Source organism: Uloborus diversus, chromosome 3 (assembly GCF_026930045.1).
Source record: "Uloborus diversus isolate 005 chromosome 3, Udiv.v.3.1, whole genome shotgun sequence".
Classification (NCBI taxonomy): Eukaryota; Metazoa; Arthropoda; class Arachnida; order Araneae; family Uloboridae; genus Uloborus; species Uloborus diversus.
Genome location: NC_072733.1, coordinates 157,793,202 through 157,813,865, shown reverse-complemented (window position 1 = coordinate 157,813,865; position 20,664 = coordinate 157,793,202). Strand labels below are relative to the sequence as shown.

The window sequence follows — 20,664 nt, the reverse complement described above, 5'->3', positions numbered from 1 at the left end:
TCAAAAACAATCTTTTTCTAAAAACTATTAAAAAATGCAAACAAATATTCCAATAAGTATTCTTTTACTAAGGTTCTATATCCTCCTTTTGATTTACAGAGAACATGAGAAGAATTGCTCTTTTGCATCAATCTTATGCAAACCAACAATAACAGTAAGTTGTCAGAAGTAATAAAGAAATCAGCTTTTTGCAACATAGTTAATTATCCAAACAGCTGATAGTATTTAATTATTCAAGTAAATGATCTATTAAACGCTCAATGAATGAAATTAGTACACTAAACATTTTGCATGCTGCAAAATTTATGAAAAAGCAAAACACATTCCTATAAATTCATATAAAGATCATGTATAAATTTACAATGATATTTTGCTTGAAATATTTATTTGAAAAAAATGAAGAACTCACAGTAAAATTTAGTACATATTTTTGCAAAATAAATCCTTTTTTAACTTTGGATACTCTTCAGTCCTCAGCAGAAAAAAAGGGGGATTCTTTAATTACTCAATTATCATGCATGCTATGAAAAAAAACAATGTATATTGATTCGCATAGAATGATATTTTCTCCAAAAATAAAAAATAGGCACATCAAAAAAAAAAAAAAAAAAAATATTTATATCTTAAACTAACATTTTGAGCATAAATATAAAAGCTCCTTTAGCCTACTCTTCTAAATATAATATGATTTCAGAGCATATTTTTTAAATATTAATATTATAAGTGAGATAAAGAAACAATATTTTAAATCACATAAAATAAGTTATAAAAAATGTTCTATCGCAAATTCATGTGATAAAACAATTCACGCCATACTCTTGGTAGTTTAGAGATTATGTGCACAGATACAAGAAATTACATCAATATTATGAGAGTGACTGCTAGCAATTCAGTTGAAAAAAAAAAAAAACAGTGGGAGCAAATCACATAAATTGGACCAATAGAGTAAATATTGATGCAGATTGCAAATCCGACACAAAAATTTCTAGTTGTCATTCGACATTAAATCATCAGAATATTAAAATTACTTTTGAAGTTAAACTTATATAACAATCATATATATTATTTTTCAAATGTGGTTTTCTGTGACAATTTCATAACTCCCTCAATACTCTATCAAACTTCATAAGTAAGGCTTCATTTGAAAGATTTTCCCCCCCACTTTCGGCAAATAAGAAAGAGACAACTCACAAATTGGTTGCTTTGCCAAAAAAAAAAAAAAAAATTCTGTTTTTGATTGCGCATTGGTTCAATGCATATGCAAACATAGGCACAATAGCACAGTTGGTTAGTGCATTCTGAAAGTTGCAAGTTAGAATCGCCAATGGCCAAATTCAGTGCAAGTTTCCGACACACAGTTCAGTTGTTAATTTTACTATGGTAAATTGCAGTATTGAAAATATTTTAACAAAATAGATGTATCAATTTCAATTTGTTTTGTTGCATTATTATGCATTGTTTTAGTGCATAGCATTCCCCTGAGGGAAGGCCATTAGCTTAATTGGCAAAAGCGTTACCCTATTGACTCGAAGGGCATGGGATCAATTCTCTCATAGGCCAGAAAATGTCATTTTAGAATGACTAATCTTTCTCAGCTGAATCCTGATCAAAATTTCCATGTAGACACACTTTACTCATTGGGGTCAGTAATCAAAACCAATTTTGTTTTTGAATTGAAATCAGAAAAAAAATAACATGGGAAATAGCATATCTATTTTTTCTCAAATGTGTTTTTGGCAAGTAGGCCATAATTCCACAATACTTCATAAAACTTCAAAAGTAAGGCATAAGTTCAAAGATTTTTGCACTGCTATTGGTGGAGAACAAACAAGTCACATTTTTTGCTGTTATCAAAAAAAGGGGGGGGGGGGCTTTTGAACTCCTTCTGTAAAGCATAATTGCTTCAATCAGATTGGTTAGTAACAAGAGCCATTATGAGAAGCTGTTCAACTCTCTAAAATTTTTCTTTAAAAAATTGACTTTCTCAATTCTGGATTGAAAATCCAGTGTATGTAACTTAATGTTGAAAACAGTGATCATTTCAAAAAAAAAAAAAATCTACAAATGTGAAACAAGAACAAAGAGTTAATTTTGATAGCTTATCTAAATTAACGTTTTTAAAAGGTTTTAAAAGATATACTGAAACATCACACAAAATAACCAATATGTGATGAATTTTTAAGATAAAAATTTCATAATAATTGCCGTTGAATAAAATGCTTCCAAAATAAACCTTGTCATTTTTTGAGATAACATGTTAATTATTCATGCAGTAACAGGACGGATACTTTAAAATATGTATATTTAAAATATTATTAAAATATTTTTGTGATATATTTACACAAGAAAGCACATATTTATTTTGAAAAAGATCCCTTAATGACATTTCAAAAATACTTAAATATATAACAGATATGACCATTTTAATTTGGTGGGATAAAATTGAATGCTATTTTAAGCCACTATGAACATTAATATCAAAGATTTAGCAAAAAAAAAAAAAAAAAAACCATGACCATCTAAAGAAGTTACATTAAAACTGTAACAATAATATCACAGATGTCTTGGCCACTGACATTTCAATTCAAATATAAAGTTTGTATTAAAATACTTTCGTTTATGGTTAAAAGTCTTCTAAAATGTAACTGTTTTCAATGCATTGCTGAAGTAATTGGCACAGCAGAAAGGCACTCAGTGGCCAATTGAGAGACATATTTTGAAACATTTAATACTGACTCAGTTAGGGATGCTGTTAATTTTGTCTATGACTACTGTCAATTTTGCGAGCTGCAGATAAGCAATGCTCTTCAGTTAGTTTATGTTGAAGAATAGTCTCTTGCTCTTCTCGCTCAGAGGAAAATTCTTCTTCTAAACTCTAAAACAAAAAATTTGAAAGCATATTTAAGATACATTTTTGTAAATATTTCAATATTTGAAAAATAAAATCTGTATCAATTTAACAGAATGAAAATTCAAACCTGTTTCCGAGGTTTTAAACTTGTTTTCCACTCCAGCAGTTCCGTTGAATGTTGTTCTTCCAGCTGTTTTAATTTAGCTGTTTCGTGCTCCATTAACATCTTTCTTTTTTCATTCTAAAAATTTACAGAATCATTTGTTAATTTCTGTTTTCTATTTAGAAGTGCGCTAATATATTTCATGAGCTAAAATGCATAAAAACTAATGCTCTTTCTCAAAATAATGCCAGATTAAACAAATAATCAGTTTACACTAAACTATCGAATATTTACCAGAAAAACAAATTACAAACAAACAAAACATTAGGTAAGAAAATTTTAAATAAATGCAAAAAAAAAAAAAAAAAGACACCCACACATTTTAATGCTATTAAATCTTGCAGGATGTAGGAATCAATTATTTTTCTTGCCAAGAAGAACGAACAGGTAAGCTCTTTTTAGTCCATGAGTTGAATCACACTTTTAGGTCAAAAACACCAACAAATCTAGCTATTTGGACAAATAAGACGGTAGCAAGTTGATGTTTACAAGCTTATTTATTCTCCCAATATTGCTTAATGCTCTTGTATACAAATTTCAAATAAAAAAATGTAGAAACTCCTGCAGTAGGGAGAGTGACACTAATAACTGGAATGAGTTTGGATTCTTTCTGGACAATTTATCCCCCTACTTCTTTTTTCTTCAGATGGATAGGGGAAAACAAGTGAAAACCACAATAAAAAAAATATTATTTTCAAATTAAATTCTAAAAAAGGTCTCACTAACTAAATGCAATAACTACATAACTTTCTTTTGATACAACTCAAATAATTTGAAGCATCCACATAGGACATATAAACATATAATGAAATGAAAAACCATAGTATCTGTCTTTCAAGGTTAATTAAAGTGAATGCTTCACCACAAAAAAATGTTGCTGATGAAGAGACTACACAGTTTTGAAATCGCTGTATTTAACACTTTACATATTTGTAAAATGTTTGTATATAGCATTATCCTGTTCTATACATCAGCAAAAAAGATTCTAACTTTTGTGTCATACATATTTTGTCAAACTATTTTCTAACTGAAATGTGCTACCCCCTTTACTCCCTCTTACCTCTACATAAGTTTAAAATCTTTTAAAATGCTTAAACAGCACAGGTATAATAAAAGCTTATTACATCAAACAATTGAAAGTGATTTCAGAAATCTGAAAACAAGACCACACACTTTCAGAGTTGTCACTGAGTTCCACTACTAAGAACAGTTGCTTTAGTAGCCTGCAATATGAAAAATAATCTCCAAAAAAAAGTCAATTGATGCAGGAAACGGTTTCCAAAATCTTCTCCCATTATTTTAAAAATGGCATTTATGGCATACTACCCCAATACTACTTCAATACATAGACATATTTTGGCTTGTAGTATGCAAGTGGACCACTCACAGGTCGAATTTTCTCTAAACAACAATTGAAAACAAAATTTAAAAAAGGATGCACAATAGGGTGGAACGAAAAAAAAAAGTTTTTGATTTTCAATTTGCCGTAGTGCGGAAAAGTTGCCTTTTCATGTAAACAAGATGTAAAAAAAATATGAAAAATATTGAAGTACGCTTTGAGGTGCCGCAAAGAGCATAAAATTCTGCAAAATTGCAATTTTTGCTACATTTTTTTTTTTTTTTGTAAATTTCAAATTTATCTTTATGCTTCAAATGCTGTCGAAAAGCAATTTTTATGCTCAACAGGTTGCACAATAACTTTTTTCTTGTTGTTCGGATTATATCTTGAGGTGCCGCAAGAGCAAAGTAAGTTTCAAAAAAACGCACTTTTTGCCAAATGCACTGGCAGCTGGGAGCTTGAATCATTGCAGCAGCGGATGTTTAAATGGGGCAGGGCTGGTCGGCAGTGATTTGTGTGAGTGAGGTCAAGCTCAGCTCAGGTGTCAATTTCTTTGTTGAGTTGAGTTAGTGAGTATTGTAAAATTTCGTTAGTTGGTAAGATACTTCATTGTTGTGAGTTGCAATGGCTCAATCTAAACAAGTGCAGACAAGACAAATGTCAGAATGTCCTATTTTTGGAATCTTTAGCGATTTCAATGAGGTTTTACTACCTTCTTACGCAGATGTAATGAAATGCAACTGTTTTATTAGAGACGACCTAAAAAGTGCGGCTGGAAAAGATCTTTCTGTAAGTGAAATATATATGACTTTTTAGTTTCCAGAGTAGATTACATTTGGTCAAGAGCTTCTTTCAGGGTTGCCACAGAAGTTCAAGAATGAAATTCCCTGACATTTCCAGGTTTTCCAGTCGATTTTAGGAAAAATTCTAGGATAAGGATTGTTAACTTACGTTATTTAATATCAATACAATATAATTTTTATTGCAAATAAACCTAATTTATTAACCTAAAATGCTTTAAAACATTATCAATAATTGTTATCAATATCTGGGTTAAGTTAAGACAAACTTGAAATTTAACTAGAAATGCTTTGAAAGACCAGATATTTCCAATTAATACTTTCATCTTTAAATCTCTGCAATTATTTTCTTAAGTTTGTCTCCCTTTCAATGCATACATTTTATTGCTCAAAACTTTTTCTTAGCACTTTTTTTTTTTTACTTTTTCTTACTTTGCAACTTTTTCCTATTGCATAATGATATGTACTAGGGACCATTCTAGAATAACTGAGCATATTATAAGAAATCTCATTTGATTTAAGTCTCCCTCCCTCATTACAGCATGAATAACAGCATTTCGTCAATCCATAATGCTACAAGACTTTTCTTTAAAATTTTTGACCAAAATACCCTTGCTAATACTACACTCTCAAAAAGTGGTGTGACATATTTTTAAAAAAACATTGACGTTTAAAAAAAAAAGATGTTGAAAATTAAAACATCAATGTTTTAACAAAAAACACGATGGATGTTTCCAAAACATCTACATTGCCACTATTCTCAACTGTAACATAAACATGGGAAAAAATTATCCACATTGTGATAAAATCGTAACATCTTTCTTTGGAAAGCATGGATCTATAAAAATCATAGTTCATTCTGTTTCAAAAATAACAATACATGCTATAAATATTCTCTGCAATGATGATTCAATTTAAAATTCACATTCTTAATACATAAGAATATAGAAAATTATTACACTATTCTTCTAAAATCGACTTTTACAATTTAGTATTTTTACAAAAAAATATGTAAGTGCTAATTAACTCAATAATACATGAAATACACCGCCAGCTCAGTCAATTCTAGCTGTGGGCTGCAGTTTTGTGCTTATTAATGCACTCATCAGCCCAGAAAAGGAGTGACTGCGCTGGAGGTGGAAAACCTCTTAAGGAAGCCATGAGTGCCAAACTCAATAATAGTTTGCAAAAATAAATATATAAAGTCCTTCTAATCCAGAATTAATTTAAATCAATTCCAACCATCGAAATGATGGAAAAACTTGAAGGATGCATATGGACTGAAATATCAAACACACTAAGCAATTTTCGGCAAAGTCACTTTCAATGCTGCCATGTTTCCAAAAAAAAAAAAAAAAAACAAGTTTTAACCTATAAAAGCTAAAATTTTAAGGCTTTAAATTTTTATGATCATTCATTTCATGAAAAAGAAAGAAAAAAAAAAGTAAATGAAGGCCATTAAAATGCTAGTACAATCACACGTACTTTGCGAAAAATACTACTAATGCATGGCTTGATTTTTTTTTCCAAAAGAAGCAAAATAAAATGTAATGATATAAATCAGAGCTTCATAATCTACATATGGATTTTTTTAAATATTTATTTATTTTATTAACAGTTTCACCCATCAAATGCAAAAATTGAGAGAGATTTCCTGAAATTTCTAGAAATTTCAATAATTTGACTTTTCCTGAAAATTCCCTGACCATTTTAGGTGTTTCATTTTCCCTGACAATTCCAGGTTTTCCATATTTTCCAGGTGCGTGGCCACCCTGTTCTTTGAGACAACAGGAATAGAAGCCTAATGGATTTTTAGATGGTAAAACAAAAGAATTAAACGAATTTTAAGACAAAATAGGTCAACAGCTGGAAACCTGTTCTAATCTTCCTGCGGTTACTTCCTTACCTATTAAAAATAACCTTTTTGAGAACATACAGGACATAAGTACCGATCACAAATATGTATTGCATATGTGTGTCACTATGTCAAGTGGGACTTACTCACTAGATTTATCTTCAAGGAACCTGGAAAAACTTCTCCACTCCAGATGACTTACATTTGCAAACCGCATATTTCGATTGTACGTGGCAACTAAAAATCCGACTGAAAATCTCAAGACTCTGACTCAGTACATTGTTAAAGTGTAGTAAAGTACAGTTTCCTTTATATGGGCATGGCATTTCACTAAAATTGTTTGAAACAAATAATAATACCGAAATATATTAATAGTAGTCAATATTCCTTCATACATTTTCAAGAAAGGATCCATTTCTTGTACGGATCAAGTGGGCAATGCGTATGCTCCTGTGTGGTTTAACATCAAGTTAAAACCTTCTCGAAGTTACGGCTCTAAACATTTATTTGAACATATCTTACATTCACGATATCTCTCTCATGATTTTAAGAACATTAGACCGGGTTATATAAAGAAATGGGTATTTTGATGCAACAGAAAATCTCCATTTGGCTATGTTATGCAAAGAGAGTAGAAATGTAAGAGAACTTGGATTACCACGTGTGTTGAATGCAAGAACACAAAGTAGAGGGTGAAAATGAAATAACCGAACTCCCCTTGGTAAAACATTTGTCTAGTGAATCCCTCAAAGTGAAACTTGTAACCCCTAAGCGGCTCTTTAAAAGTATGGTTCAGTCGCAGGAGACGAAAAATTGACTCAAGGGTTATTTGGAAAAAAGAGTTATTTGGTACAAAAAAAAAAAAAAAAAAAAAAAACACTTTAATATGTCAAAGAAGAAGACACAAACATCTTACAGATTTAACCATTTATTTACAATCATTAAGAATACTTTAAATGGTGAAAATGGAATTGTTAATGTCTTTTATAGTATACTAGTGATACATGCACAGCTTTGCCCATTGTAGAAAAATTAAAAGGTCATTTGGTTTGCTTGTATATTTAAATAATGTAAGAAGAATTTCTCTGCAATTGGCTTGCCCATGTTACGGTTTCACGTTATGACAATTTGGTAATTTACTTGCCCATCTTATAATTTTGCTCGGGTAAATGTGATTAAAATTGGAATAAAAAAAGAACAAAATCGAATTTTCGAAAAATCACTTTGAGGTGCACAACCCCCATGCTACAAATTAACTTTGTGCCAAATTTTATGAAAATCGGCCGAACGGTCTAGGAGCTAGGCACGTCACAGAGATCCAGACAGAGATCTAGATCTCCAGACAGACTTTCAGCTTTATTATTAGTAAAGATTATGATTTTTTTAAAAACTATTTGTAATTAGTGTTTTTTCCTAATGTAATGCTTAAAAATTGTATTTAATGTCATATTTTGTGCCGTTATATACAGTAGGAAAGCATAAAAAGGAATTTCATTGTTAAATGGACATTTCGGTAATATCAAAACTTTAAGCTCATTGAGGCACCTAAAGATGTTGTAGTAAAGCAATGAAATTTCTTCTGCTTCTTTTCAAACTTAAATGACAATTTCCCCCCTACGGCAAACCAAAAAAATTGAAAAAAATATTTAAGGTATTTTTGTTCCACCCTAATAAACAACATATGGCCCACGGGCCAAAAGTGGTTTTGACGCCCGTTATTTGACCTTGCAGCAATATCTGAAAATACCAGGTTGTCCCAAAAGTTCTGCACCATACAAGCATCGAAATAAAAAGCAATGGTATCAGAAACGCAAAGTATTTTATTCAGCAAAATACAGGCCATTGTGATTCAGGACAGCTAGCCATCGTTGTGCCAAAATTTCAATTTGGTGATGATACCATGAGGCAGGTTTCGAATCGAAAAATTGTTGACAAGCGTGTGTCACCTCGTCATAGTCATTGAATTGTTTACCACACAGGAAGTGCGTCATGGAACGAAACAAACCGTAGTCGGAAGGGGCAATATCAGGGCTATAAGCAGGATGCGGAAGAACCTCCATGCAATCAAGTTCCTCGAGTTTCGCTTGCACTGTTCTGGAGCGATGAGCTGGTGCGTTCTCATGTTGCAGCAATACTCTCTTTCTGTTTGTCAGAGCGGGGTATTTCTGTACAAGTACAGCGTGAACACGCTCCAGTTGTTCGGCATAGTTGTCCCCTGTGACGGCACGGCCCGCAGGAACCAATTCGAAGTGAATAATGCCATGGATACTCCACCAAACACACAGCATGATCTTTTTGGCGAATCTGTCCTGTTTCGCGTGGGCCTGGTATCTTGACCTCGTGGTACCCACTGTTTGCGCGTGTCTGGATATCGGAGAAACACCCACTTCTCATCCCCAGTAACGATTCGTTTCCAGAATCGATCATCCCTTGGGTTTTTCAAAAGTTCTTGACAGAGTTTCACTCTGTTATCGGCCTGCCGTTGGGTCAGCTCATGTGGACTTTGTCTCGGTCGCTTATTCCTGAAGTCCTGTTCAAGGAGCCTCCGGTGCACTGTACTTTTGGATACTCCTATCCTGTGTGCTATCAAACGTGTGCTGGTTTGAGGTTCGGCCAGGACAGCAGCTGCCACAGCGGTCCCAATATCCAATTTTGGCCATCCACTTCGAGGCTGCTCTTCCAGGCTCAAATCGCCAGACGAAAAACGTTTGAACCACCGGGATGCTGTGGATCGATTGATCGTATCAAGTCCTTCAACTGCACAGATTTCCTTGCTAGCAGCTTTCGCACTTAGCCCTTTTTCCAGAGAAAACGAAGCACAGCACGTGTCGCAGTTTTTGAATCACACATCTTTCGCAATTTCACACTACTACTACAGACGCTATTCTCCTCAATAAACATCCACACTATTCTATGACCTCTACTTGTTCCCCTGGTGGCAGTTTTGAGCGCATGCGCATCTTACTGTGTTGTCCGATCCACGTCGCAATCTGCATACCATTGATGGTGCAGAACTTTTGGGACAACCTGGTATATCCCCAAAAATCTTTTTCAGATTTTTTTCAAAATTAAGAAACAAAATGCTTATTTATTTTTCGTTCTAGTCTACAATTTTAAGATCCAACACAGGTCAATTTTATTCCTATTTATAACTACCACTTCCCGAAAAAAATCACTTGCAAAATCGGAATATTAACAAAAATTACATAATAAAAAGGACATTTTCACCAAAGGGCAAATTATTAATAAAATAGAATGTTAAACTGAGTAGTAAGCATCATATGAATATAATATTTTTTCAGCGTTTCAACCACTTTTGTCCATTTATCATTTGCATGTTGAGAATAGGCTCAGCTAATTTTGACGCAGCTAGTGACTGTATAGCAATCTTTTAGCATGCTTCTGGTAAGTTAATTTTCTGACTATTTCGGAAGTAGTACAAAGCATAGTGAGCTAAAATAGAAGGGTATTTATTGTATTATCATAGATTTTTTTTAGTGCCCTCCCTCCAAAAAGCATTTGAAATGGAGATACATTGTTCTGTTTGCAATAGTTTAGTGAAATTATCAACTGTAAAATATTCGTTCTTTCTTTTTGGCTGAGTATTTGTATTATCTTTAAATACAATTAGTATAACAGATTTAAAAAAAAAAAAAAACTTATTGACATAATTAAAAACATGCTTAGATATAATTGAATCAATTATTTCAGAAAAGGCATAAGTCCAACTTATGCAACTTTTCAGGAATCAATAAAAAGTAATTATTTCATTCAGAAATGAGCTAAACTCTACATAAATTTTAAAGACTAAACTGGCCACAAGTAGGATTATTACCTCAACTTAAATTACATTTCGTCACTAAAATTATTTTTTTTCTTCTAATTTGGACTTTCTGCAATAAATATCCTGAAAGACTAGTTTAGAATGATGAAAATGTAAATTAAGTGAAACAAATTTGTTTCAAACTGATTTTTGATAGTAAAAAATAATATAACGAAGTGACAAAAATAATTAGTGAAGTCCGTATTCATATTCATTATTTTAAGAAAATACTTGTATTTTCCTCTTTCTCTCATCTTGTTTTTGTTAAATATTAAAGTCTGGTGTAAAAAAAATTCAAAAGTATAAAAACTAACAAACTGAGATAAAAAGTGAGAGTTTTACATGTGTATAAAACTATATTCATATTCATCAAATACATCCTTCATGGAAATCTATTTTTTATCCTTATCTTGTCTAGTTTTATGCACCAAGGTCGATGTACATATTAGTATGACTATGTTTAAAATTGCACTGAATAATCATCTTGATATGAGTCTTTCTCCAGAAAACGTAATTTTTGAAGGCAAATATTTTTCAATTTCAAAACTTTTCTATTTCTTTTATTTTTACATGAAAGTGTTACCTACTAGAAGTAACCATAAACAATGGCTCAGCTAAATTCCAATTATTTTACTCATAAATATCAAAAAAAAAAAAAAATGCCTTGTTCACAGAAATGAAAAAAAGAACTTTTAACACTTAAAAATCAAGGCCAATTTAATATCAAAGTAGTAATTTTGTTAATTGTGCAAACAATCAGCTATTTCAATGATTCGTGGGAATATAATATTAAGCTTTCTTAAAGTATGGCTTAATTAGTAGGTTCAAATGTATAATAAAAGTATAGTATTTAGTAAATTCAGGGATAAAAACAGCTCAAAGTCAAAAAAGAGGAAAAATTACGAAACTTAAAATTGAAATATATATACAGGGTGTTCTGATTTAACCTGCAAGGCCTTTATTTTCACAACCATTAGTCCTAGATGTATATTTCCACATGCAAAAACGTTCAAAATCAGATGCAGAGTTAAAATAATGAAAGTGTGAAGCAAAAATAAAAATGAGTCAAAAAATACAAAATTTGACTTTTTATACAGGTCCTAGGTCCCCTAAGTAATATTTAGAGAAAAAATCTCCATTGAAAATTATTACTGACACAAAAAATTCGACATTTGTGCCAACAAAACTCAAGAAGATATTCCAATTTTAACTTTCAAGGGACTATACAGAAGATGAGATTGGACCTTATCACCCTTTCAGAAGAATGACAGGTCATCAAAGTAAGAAGAACAAGGTATTCATATTTTTCATCACTATTGAAAAATAAATGCAAATGTTATGCTGTGATACACAAAAACACTATAAAACATTGAACAATTTAAAACACTACACTCTATACACACATATAATTTTAAATACTTGTTAACCGGTATATTTTCCCCCAAAAGGTGTTGTTGATGGCGAGTAAAAAGTGACAAAACGCTGCGTTTCGTATCTCGATGAATATTGGTCGTACTAATTTCAAACTCTTTGTGTTGGAATTATTTTTCAATGGAGATTATTTCCCTAAATATAAGTTAGGGGACTTGGGACCCGTATAAAAAGTTTGTATTTTTTGACTTATTTTCATTTTCATTTCAAACTTTCAACATCTTAACTCTGCATTTGATTTTGAACATTTTTGCAATTGGAAGTATGCATCTAGGACTAAACGTGGCGAAAATAAAGGTCCTGCAGGTTAAAACAGAACAACCTGTATATTGTTCTTCACATTGCGCAAAATTATATTGACACTATACTGTCTTTTAAATACTAATAGATAAATGTTTTTTGTTTTTTTTACTAGTAGACGTGCTAACAAATGAATAAATAAAATAAGCTTGCATTTATTTAAGATTTTGACAGACATATCAATTCCATTTACCATTTTCAATCTCCCATAGTCCACAAATCAGGTGAAATTAAAACTTTATAATGTGACATCTAATGCTATAAAACTTCCATATAATCAAACACTTAATACAAGCTGAATAATTGGACCATTATTACAAAATGGCATTATCAGTGTGGCTAACCTTGAAGAAACAAGTTGCGGACCATTTTGAAATTTTGTGGAGCGGCTGGGTATATTCTATGAAAATCATTAAAAAACTAAACCCAATCTAAAACTTTTTGAGTTTTGACGGTAATTTTAAGCACTAGCATAAAAATGATTATTTTTTAATTGATAAAAAAGTTTTAAACACTATGTCATGATTTGAGAATATAGGCACCTTTAGTTTCCTATATTTACATATCTGTCATAATAAAATAGTACAGTATAAATAATATAAATTTCAATTTATTAAGATATTCAAGAGCTACCTTTGGTAAGTCTGATAAACATTAAAACTAGATTTGAAGGTTGGCTTAAATTAATTCGGATGGAATGGAATAAACATTTTAAAATGGGCGTGGCAGTCTTCATAAAAAAATTAGTAAATAAAGTATAAGAAGGGTTGAAAATATTAGTCTACAAAAAGGTATTAATGTCTAAGCAGTAGAATGGCATAGCAGATAAAAATGAGAGAGTGTTAAAGAAGCGGATGCAATGGGATTTCAAAAGCTACTTCTAACGATTGTACCATCTCTCTCCAGCACTTTCCTCTCTCCACCAACAGCAAGTTACTTTCTTTTTTCTACTCAGGAAAGAACGTGTGCCTCAGCAAGAATCCTGATGGGAAGGTCAGGGCAGAAGAGAGGTGAGAGAGTATTTGCACGATCACTAGAAAGTAACTGCAAAATGGGCATGGCAAAACAATGAATGTACAAGTCTTCAGCAAACGCACTTGGAGGATGGACACATTTGATTTCTAACTTTAACTTTGCATAAAATAATATTTCCACTTGAAATGTATGAAGGGGAGGGGGGTCGGGGGTTCGGCTTTGTTTTATGGGGAAGGCATTGGTGGGTTGTACCATCCCTCTTGGGGGGTAAGCAACTTTGATTTAATGCTTTTAAATTTAGTATGACATAATATTCCCACTTGAAATTTACTTTATAAATTCTGAAAAAATATGCAAAACAGCAATTTTTAGATGCCCTCCATTCCGAAACCCGAAGCACAATAGGGTGGGACTTTTTACCTGTTCTTATTGGGAGGGTAATAAACAATTTGCAACAGGTTTGAACTTTTTCTTCAATGTTTGGGTCTGACTCCTATTTTTACTGTACTATTTGTGTCATAAACTTGAACAAGTCGAAAACCATGAATTTAATTTGCACCTCGCTACAGCTGCCTTTTTTAAGCAGTCAAATTTAATGAAAATTTAGCAGAATTTTATGTATGATATCATTGAATTATTGTGGATTCTCAGATACCTCAATTTTAATTAAATGTTGTTATTATTTTAAGTTATCTGCTTTGCTTAATTAAAAAAAAAACAGTGAGTGTATTAAGTTATACTTACCAATTTCATACTTAGGTTACTTTTATGCGAACATTTTCATTCATAGATTTTTGGTCATTACCTCTGCAGAAATTAGTTATGTATTGTAAAATTAAAAATATTATCTCCAAATGCAGTGCTATGTAAGTTGTGCGTAATTTTTTTTTAAATGATTTTGACACCTTCCCCTGTCCTCCACATCACACACACACACTTTTTGAAGTGGTCCTCAACATAATCAATACTGGACTTAGTGGCCCACTGTTTCAAAAAGATTGTGCATCTCTGCTTAGTCCAACCTTTTTGAAGGAACACTAAAGAAATAAGTACCAACACTTTTTCATACAATTTCTTACTGTCAGACTTTTGTATTTAAAATAACAGTAAAAGATGGCCTGAGTAAAAAGAGAGAGACGTCATATTCGGAATATTTTTGATAGGGTGAAAATTTGGCACTCATTTTCAAAAAAAAAAAAAAAGAAGAGCGAACGCAATAAGGTTACAAGAATTTAAAAAGCAAAATTTTATTGACATTCACTCAGAATGGAAACAATAGTGAAAAAATTGTAGCACAAACAAACTTATTGTAAAACAGTTGTTTTTCGGCATATTTGGTTGCCATAAGTTCCCTTTGCTTCAAAATAGTGCCTCTAGTCACTTTTTTAGTTGCCAGAGACAGCTCTGCACTTTTCGAGAAAAAAGGTTAAAGTCAAGAAACTATTATTAGTATTTAAAGGTCCTATATGATTATAAAGTTTAAGGCATTGCATTAACAAGTGATGATCTTAGAACTGTATTAAGTACTACAGTAACCCCTCGTCACACTACTCCTTGTTATATAGTGCATTCAGGTACGTCACACTTTTCGATTGTCTACCAAAAATTTAAAGTAAGAAAATATGTTGCTTGAAATTTGAGATCACTTAACCAAAAATATTGTATTTCTCAGGAAATTTCTTTTTTCTCTTAGCTAGTGCAAACAGGCTGGTATGTTTCCAATCATGTGAATTTGCTTTGTTTAAGCTGCTACTTAAGATTCTTATTTCAGAAAAAAAAAAACCATTATAAATATTTTCAATTTAAATTTTCTATTTGTAAACATTGGCAAGCTAATATTCTGTTATTGTTTTTAGAGAAAGTTGCTGTAATTGGATTATTAACCAAATTGAAGACCCGAGAATGAAATGGATGCTGTACTTTAAAACAAAGATTGGAGTGTTGGGCAAGTTAATATCAAAGTCGATGAAGGTACTTTTACATGCAGGATAAAAACTACTGAACTAATAAAACTAAACCCTGAATAAAAACTAATTCAGGGGTGGATAAAATGGAAAGAATAATAAGGACCCAGACATATATTGGATATGACCAGCACATAACGACTTATACAAAACTAAACAGAAACAAATCACCATCATTTAGCCTATAATAGATGTTTCTTTGGATGTTTTTCTACAGAAATAATTCTTTTTAAACTAAGTAATCATATTTTAATGAATAATTTAGCTACTATAGAGAGAAATACTAAGTACTTTAGATTGTATTTTTTAAATCAAAGAAAATTGCCAAAGCATGTTTATTATTTTACTGCTCTTTAACTTTTGTAAGCAGATAGAGGAAATCAATTGCTAAAATGTCAGTAGATGTGGCTACAAGAAGCCCAAGACAAGCTGCACAACAGCAATATGAAAGCCACATATCCCACTTTCATAAAACAAATAATGTATTATGTGCATAAGTATCTTTTAACTTGGATAATATGTTGTTTACAACACTATCTGTTGACACTTTGGAATATTTCATTGAAGGTATTAGTAGCTCCCACTTCTTCAAGTAGATACAGTTAAAATTTAGACATTCAGACCAGTAATTTATTTTACTGTATTTTAAAAGTAGGGCTTTAATTATAATCACTCTGTACATAAAGAGAAATAAAATTACAAAGAGAGAAGATATATTACCTGTAACTGCTCTAACTCTTTTATTGTTGTTTCTGCAGCCACCCGTACTTCTTCCAGCTGTTTTTTCTGTTTCAGATCATGACGCATTTGCTCAGCTTTATATCTCTTTTTCTCTCCTTCTTGAAACTATATAGATGAAAAAAAATATCAAATTTTAAAAGGATACTTTAATTTCTTCTAAAAAATAAACATTTTCTAGAATTAAACTCAGCATTTATTTCATAAAAATTTAGGAGAGATAGTTAGAGTTGCATTTTTAGACCCCATGTCTATTGTGATGGGACCACCTCACTTGTTTTGTTTCAATTTTATAATAATTACCATACATAGTTTATTGCTAAAAAAATGAACTGAAACATGAAGAAACTACTTGGTCAAAACAGTAAACTTCAAAAAAGGAAGATTTGAATTACATTATGACTGTTGCTTCAATACTGATTTTTCCCACTCACATTGTTAACTTTTAGCCTTATTGTTATTAGTTATGGTTTTACACTTTACTTTTTAAGAGAAAAATCTGTAATTTTATTTGCCAATCTCTTTGCTTTCCTTCTCAGGCTTTTAGGGATGAGCCATACCCAAAAGCTTGAGCTTGTGTCCCAAATGAAAGTGAAGTATATAATTTCAAATAGCTTTTAGGTTACAGCAAATGGTAAAATCTTCATGCATCAATTTAAATGCAAAGTAAACCAACAAACACTTTGGATAAAAATACATTAAGATCAGTTGTCACTTTCAGAATATGAGAAGTGCTTTTAGTGGCACACTTTCACAACTCCCCTCCTGTTTCTAAGAGTGATATTATTTGTGAACACTCATTAATTACTGCATCTCAAAAAGTATTGAAAGGATTGAAAACAATTTTAGCCTTGAAAATAGGCTTTTATGGGAGCTGATACTGGTTAGGTTTGGGGGTCAATTGCTAAAAGGGAAGAGAAACAGAGGAGCATTATTCTCTGTAAGCTAAGCATGACTACTATAGCTTAAACTAATGGAAAGATTCAAGCAAAATTCAATAAAAATATGGTCAACTGGTTCTGATTAAAGTTAGTGACAATAGCTCAAAAAAGGGAGAGATAAGGGAACCATATGAATAATAAGGGAACCAAGCAATTTCCGCAAGATTTATGTACTTAAAAAAATTCATGGGTTTAAACGAAAGGATGGGAACTAATGGTAACTTTTTTTAAGTGCTCATCATTCAAAGGGGTAGTGTCATTTCATAATTTTCCCAATACGAAGAATTCAAATGAAATTATTTCATTGTCAAACATTAAATTTTTTCATCGGTCCTTTAAAATACACAGAAGCAACACTTTACAGAATACATAAATGTGAAGAGAAATAAACGCCTTAGAAGTAACAGTGGTATATACAAAAGTCACATTGCAGAAAATGATAATTTTCAACAGCCAAATAACTTTTAAAATTTGTATAAAATGGCCGAAAATAAGAATGAGATTTACCTTTCTAATTTTTTCCCTTTCTTCTTCAGATGATTCAGGAACATGAGTTATACGTAAGCTTTTCCTAAACATTAAATCTCTAGTTTTCATTTCAGCTCGAATTCTTTTTGGTAGTTGTCTTCTTTCAATTGTTTGGAGTTTAAGCAATTCTTCTTCTTTACAAGCATTCATTCGTTTAACTTGTTCAAGCTCCTAATACAATGAAATAAGAAAAGTAGTTTCTACTGAAATTTTTATGAAAAAGTGATCAATGACACCCAGGATGAGAGAATAGAAAATAAGTCATAAATAAGAGTATGTAAAGAACATAGACTAAAATTGGAATATAAGTGCAAACTTAACCCAAAAATGCTTAACTTTAAAGTAAATTTAAATTAATTTTGGGAAATAATCTCACAAAGCTATTGCTAGGGATGGCCTGCATCTGAGTTCTACAGGGGTCAAAATGGTTAGTGGTTTGGTTTTAGAGGCTTCAGAATCAAAAAACTAAGTTGGAATGGGGGGCATGGTTTAAGGAGCAGAATTCGAAAGGGTACTAACTAATGGGATTTTAGTAGAAACGGAAATAGGGTGGCTAATAAGAGAAAAGATTTTAACAGTTGGGATTCAAACAATCGTGCAGCATTAAATAAAAGTAAGATGTGCTTACTTAAGGTTTTTTATACAAATGCTCGTAGTATTAGGAACAAGATGGAAGAATTGAAAAGCATAATTATAGGCGAGAGGTTGGATATTATTGGAGTTACCGAGACATGGGCTACCGAAAGTGATGATTTATTATCTATTGCTGGGTATAATTTGTTTAGACAAGATAGAGTAGGTAAAAGAGGTGTGGGGTTTTATTTTATGTCAGAGACACTTTAATTTGCAATGAATTGGTAATTAATGATAAACCTAATGAGATTGATATGATTTGGCTGGAGTTGATTAGTAATAAGGGCAAAAAACTATGTTTAGGGAATATTTATAGGCCACCCAACTTAAGCCAGGGTCAAGACGAACAGATGTTTAGTATTATTAGTGACATTTCTAGCAAGGGGTCAGTCATCATAATGGGAGATTTTAATTTTCCAGGAATTGATTGGAATAATTTTTACCATAGTAATAGCAGAGAAGAGGAATTTTTGAAAGTAATTGGTGACTGTTTCTTAGATCAAATTGTAACTCAGGGTACTCGACAGGATGCTATTTTGGATCTAGTTTTCTGCGACATGGAAGGCTCTGTTCAGGGGTTATATGTAGGGGAACGCATTGGAGATAGTGACCACAACAGTATTAGGTTTGGGATTAAATTTGATATGCACAAAGTAGAGAATTTTAGGTTTGTGCCCAATTTCAGAAATACTGACTTTGTGGCACTTCGGCAGAGTTTGAAAGCAGTTTTTTCTTTTGGATTGGACAATAGCGATGTGAATCTTCAATGGGCAGAGTTTAAGGAAAAATTAGCGAATACGGTTAGGGATCATGTTCCTTTTAGGAGAAAGGGTGTCAATACTAAAATTTGGCCAATGTGGTTCTCCAGGGAAACTAAAGATGCTCTAAATTACAAGCAAGCTGCTTTTCATAGAGAAACAGGTCACAGTGCAGATAGGATCCAATATTGCAAGGCAAGGCAAGGCGTAAATTTAAGTATTTGGTACGGATTCAGAAAAGAGAGTTGGAGCAAAGACTGGCAGATAACATACACAGGAATCCCAAGAGGTTTTTTGCATACGCTAATTCGGGAAAAGTTCGAAATAGTCATATTGGGCCACTGGTTGATGAGCACGAAATTTTAATTCAAGACGATAGTGATATTGCTAATGTTCTTAATAACTTTTTTTCGAGTATTAACGATAACTGTATCTCAACAGTTGACACCAACAAGACACAAGCTATAGTACAGCTTGAGGACTTAGTATTTTCCAGGGATGACGTTTTACTTTATTTGAAAAAAATTAAAGAGACTAAGGCTCCGGGGCCAGATGATATTTATCCAAAAAATTTAGTTGAATGTGCAGAGGAATTAGCAGATGTAATCGCAAACATTTTCAATGCTTCTTATAATTCGGGGACAGTGCCAGAGGACTGGAAGCTGGCTAACATTACACCGCTCTTCAAGAAAGGGTCTAAAGGGAGTGCGGGAAATTATAGACCTGTGAGTCTAACTTTGGTGGTTTGCAAAATTTTTGAAACACTGATGAAAATTAAGATAGTAAATTTTCTAGAGACTAATAATCTATTGACTAGTTTTCAGTACGGTTTCAGGAAAGGTAAATCTTGTGCAACTAATTTATTACATTTCTATGACAAAGTTACCATGGCTTTGGACAATAAGAAGCCTGTAGATGTTGTTTACATTGATTTTCAAAAAGCTTTCGATAAGGTACCACATGTTGCTCTACTTAGCAAATTAGCTGATATAGGAATAGGAGGGAAAACTTTTATTTGGGTAAAAAACTGGCTGACCAGAAGGAAACAAAGAGTAGTTGTAAGAGGAAATTATTCTAATTGGAGTGAGGTCTTAAGCGGGGTTCCTCAAAGATCAGTGTTAGGGCCTGTTTTGTTCATTGTCTTTATGAACGATATTCACAAAAATATTTCTGGGAACATGAATTGTTTTGCTGATGATGTCAAAGTTATGGGGACTAGAAAATGATGAACAAGCAAATCAGCTGCAAGAGGATCTAGATCATATTACGGAGTGGGCTGATAAATGGGGTATGGCTGTTAATGTTGGGAAATGTCAAGTGCTACATTTAGGACATGGAAACAAGTGTACAAGTTATTATTTGCAAGGTTCAGTCATTAGTCAGGCAGACAAAGTTACTGATCTGGGGGTCTTAATAAGTCAGGATTTAAAGTTTAGCCAACAGTGCAGCATTGCTAGCAACAAAGCCAATAAGATGCTTGGGTTTATCAATAGATCTATTTCAAATAAATCTAAAGAAGTTCTTCTGCCCTTATATAGAAGTTTGGTAAGACCCCATTTGGAGTA

The 20,664-nt window shown here is 32.1% G+C and overlaps 1 protein-coding gene across 1 annotated transcript in view; it reads right to left on the bottom strand.

Annotated features, from left to right (window-relative positions):
• Positions 1–2,442: 2,442 nt before the first annotated feature.
• Positions 2,443–20,664, bottom strand: part of LOC129219010 (serine/threonine-protein kinase 10-like) — a 131,926-nt gene continuing 113,704 nt past the window's right edge. The window contains exons 21-24 of the mRNA XM_054853330.1: positions 17,688–17,879; positions 16,222–16,347; positions 2,979–3,092; positions 2,443–2,875 (exon numbers count right to left, since the gene is read on the bottom strand). Of these exons, the coding sequence (XP_054709305.1) occupies positions 2,753–2,875; positions 2,979–3,092; positions 16,222–16,347; positions 17,688–17,879 (555 nt within the window). The 3' untranslated portion in view covers positions 2,443–2,752. The remainder of the gene's footprint in view (positions 2,876–2,978; positions 3,093–16,221; positions 16,348–17,687; positions 17,880–20,664) is intronic.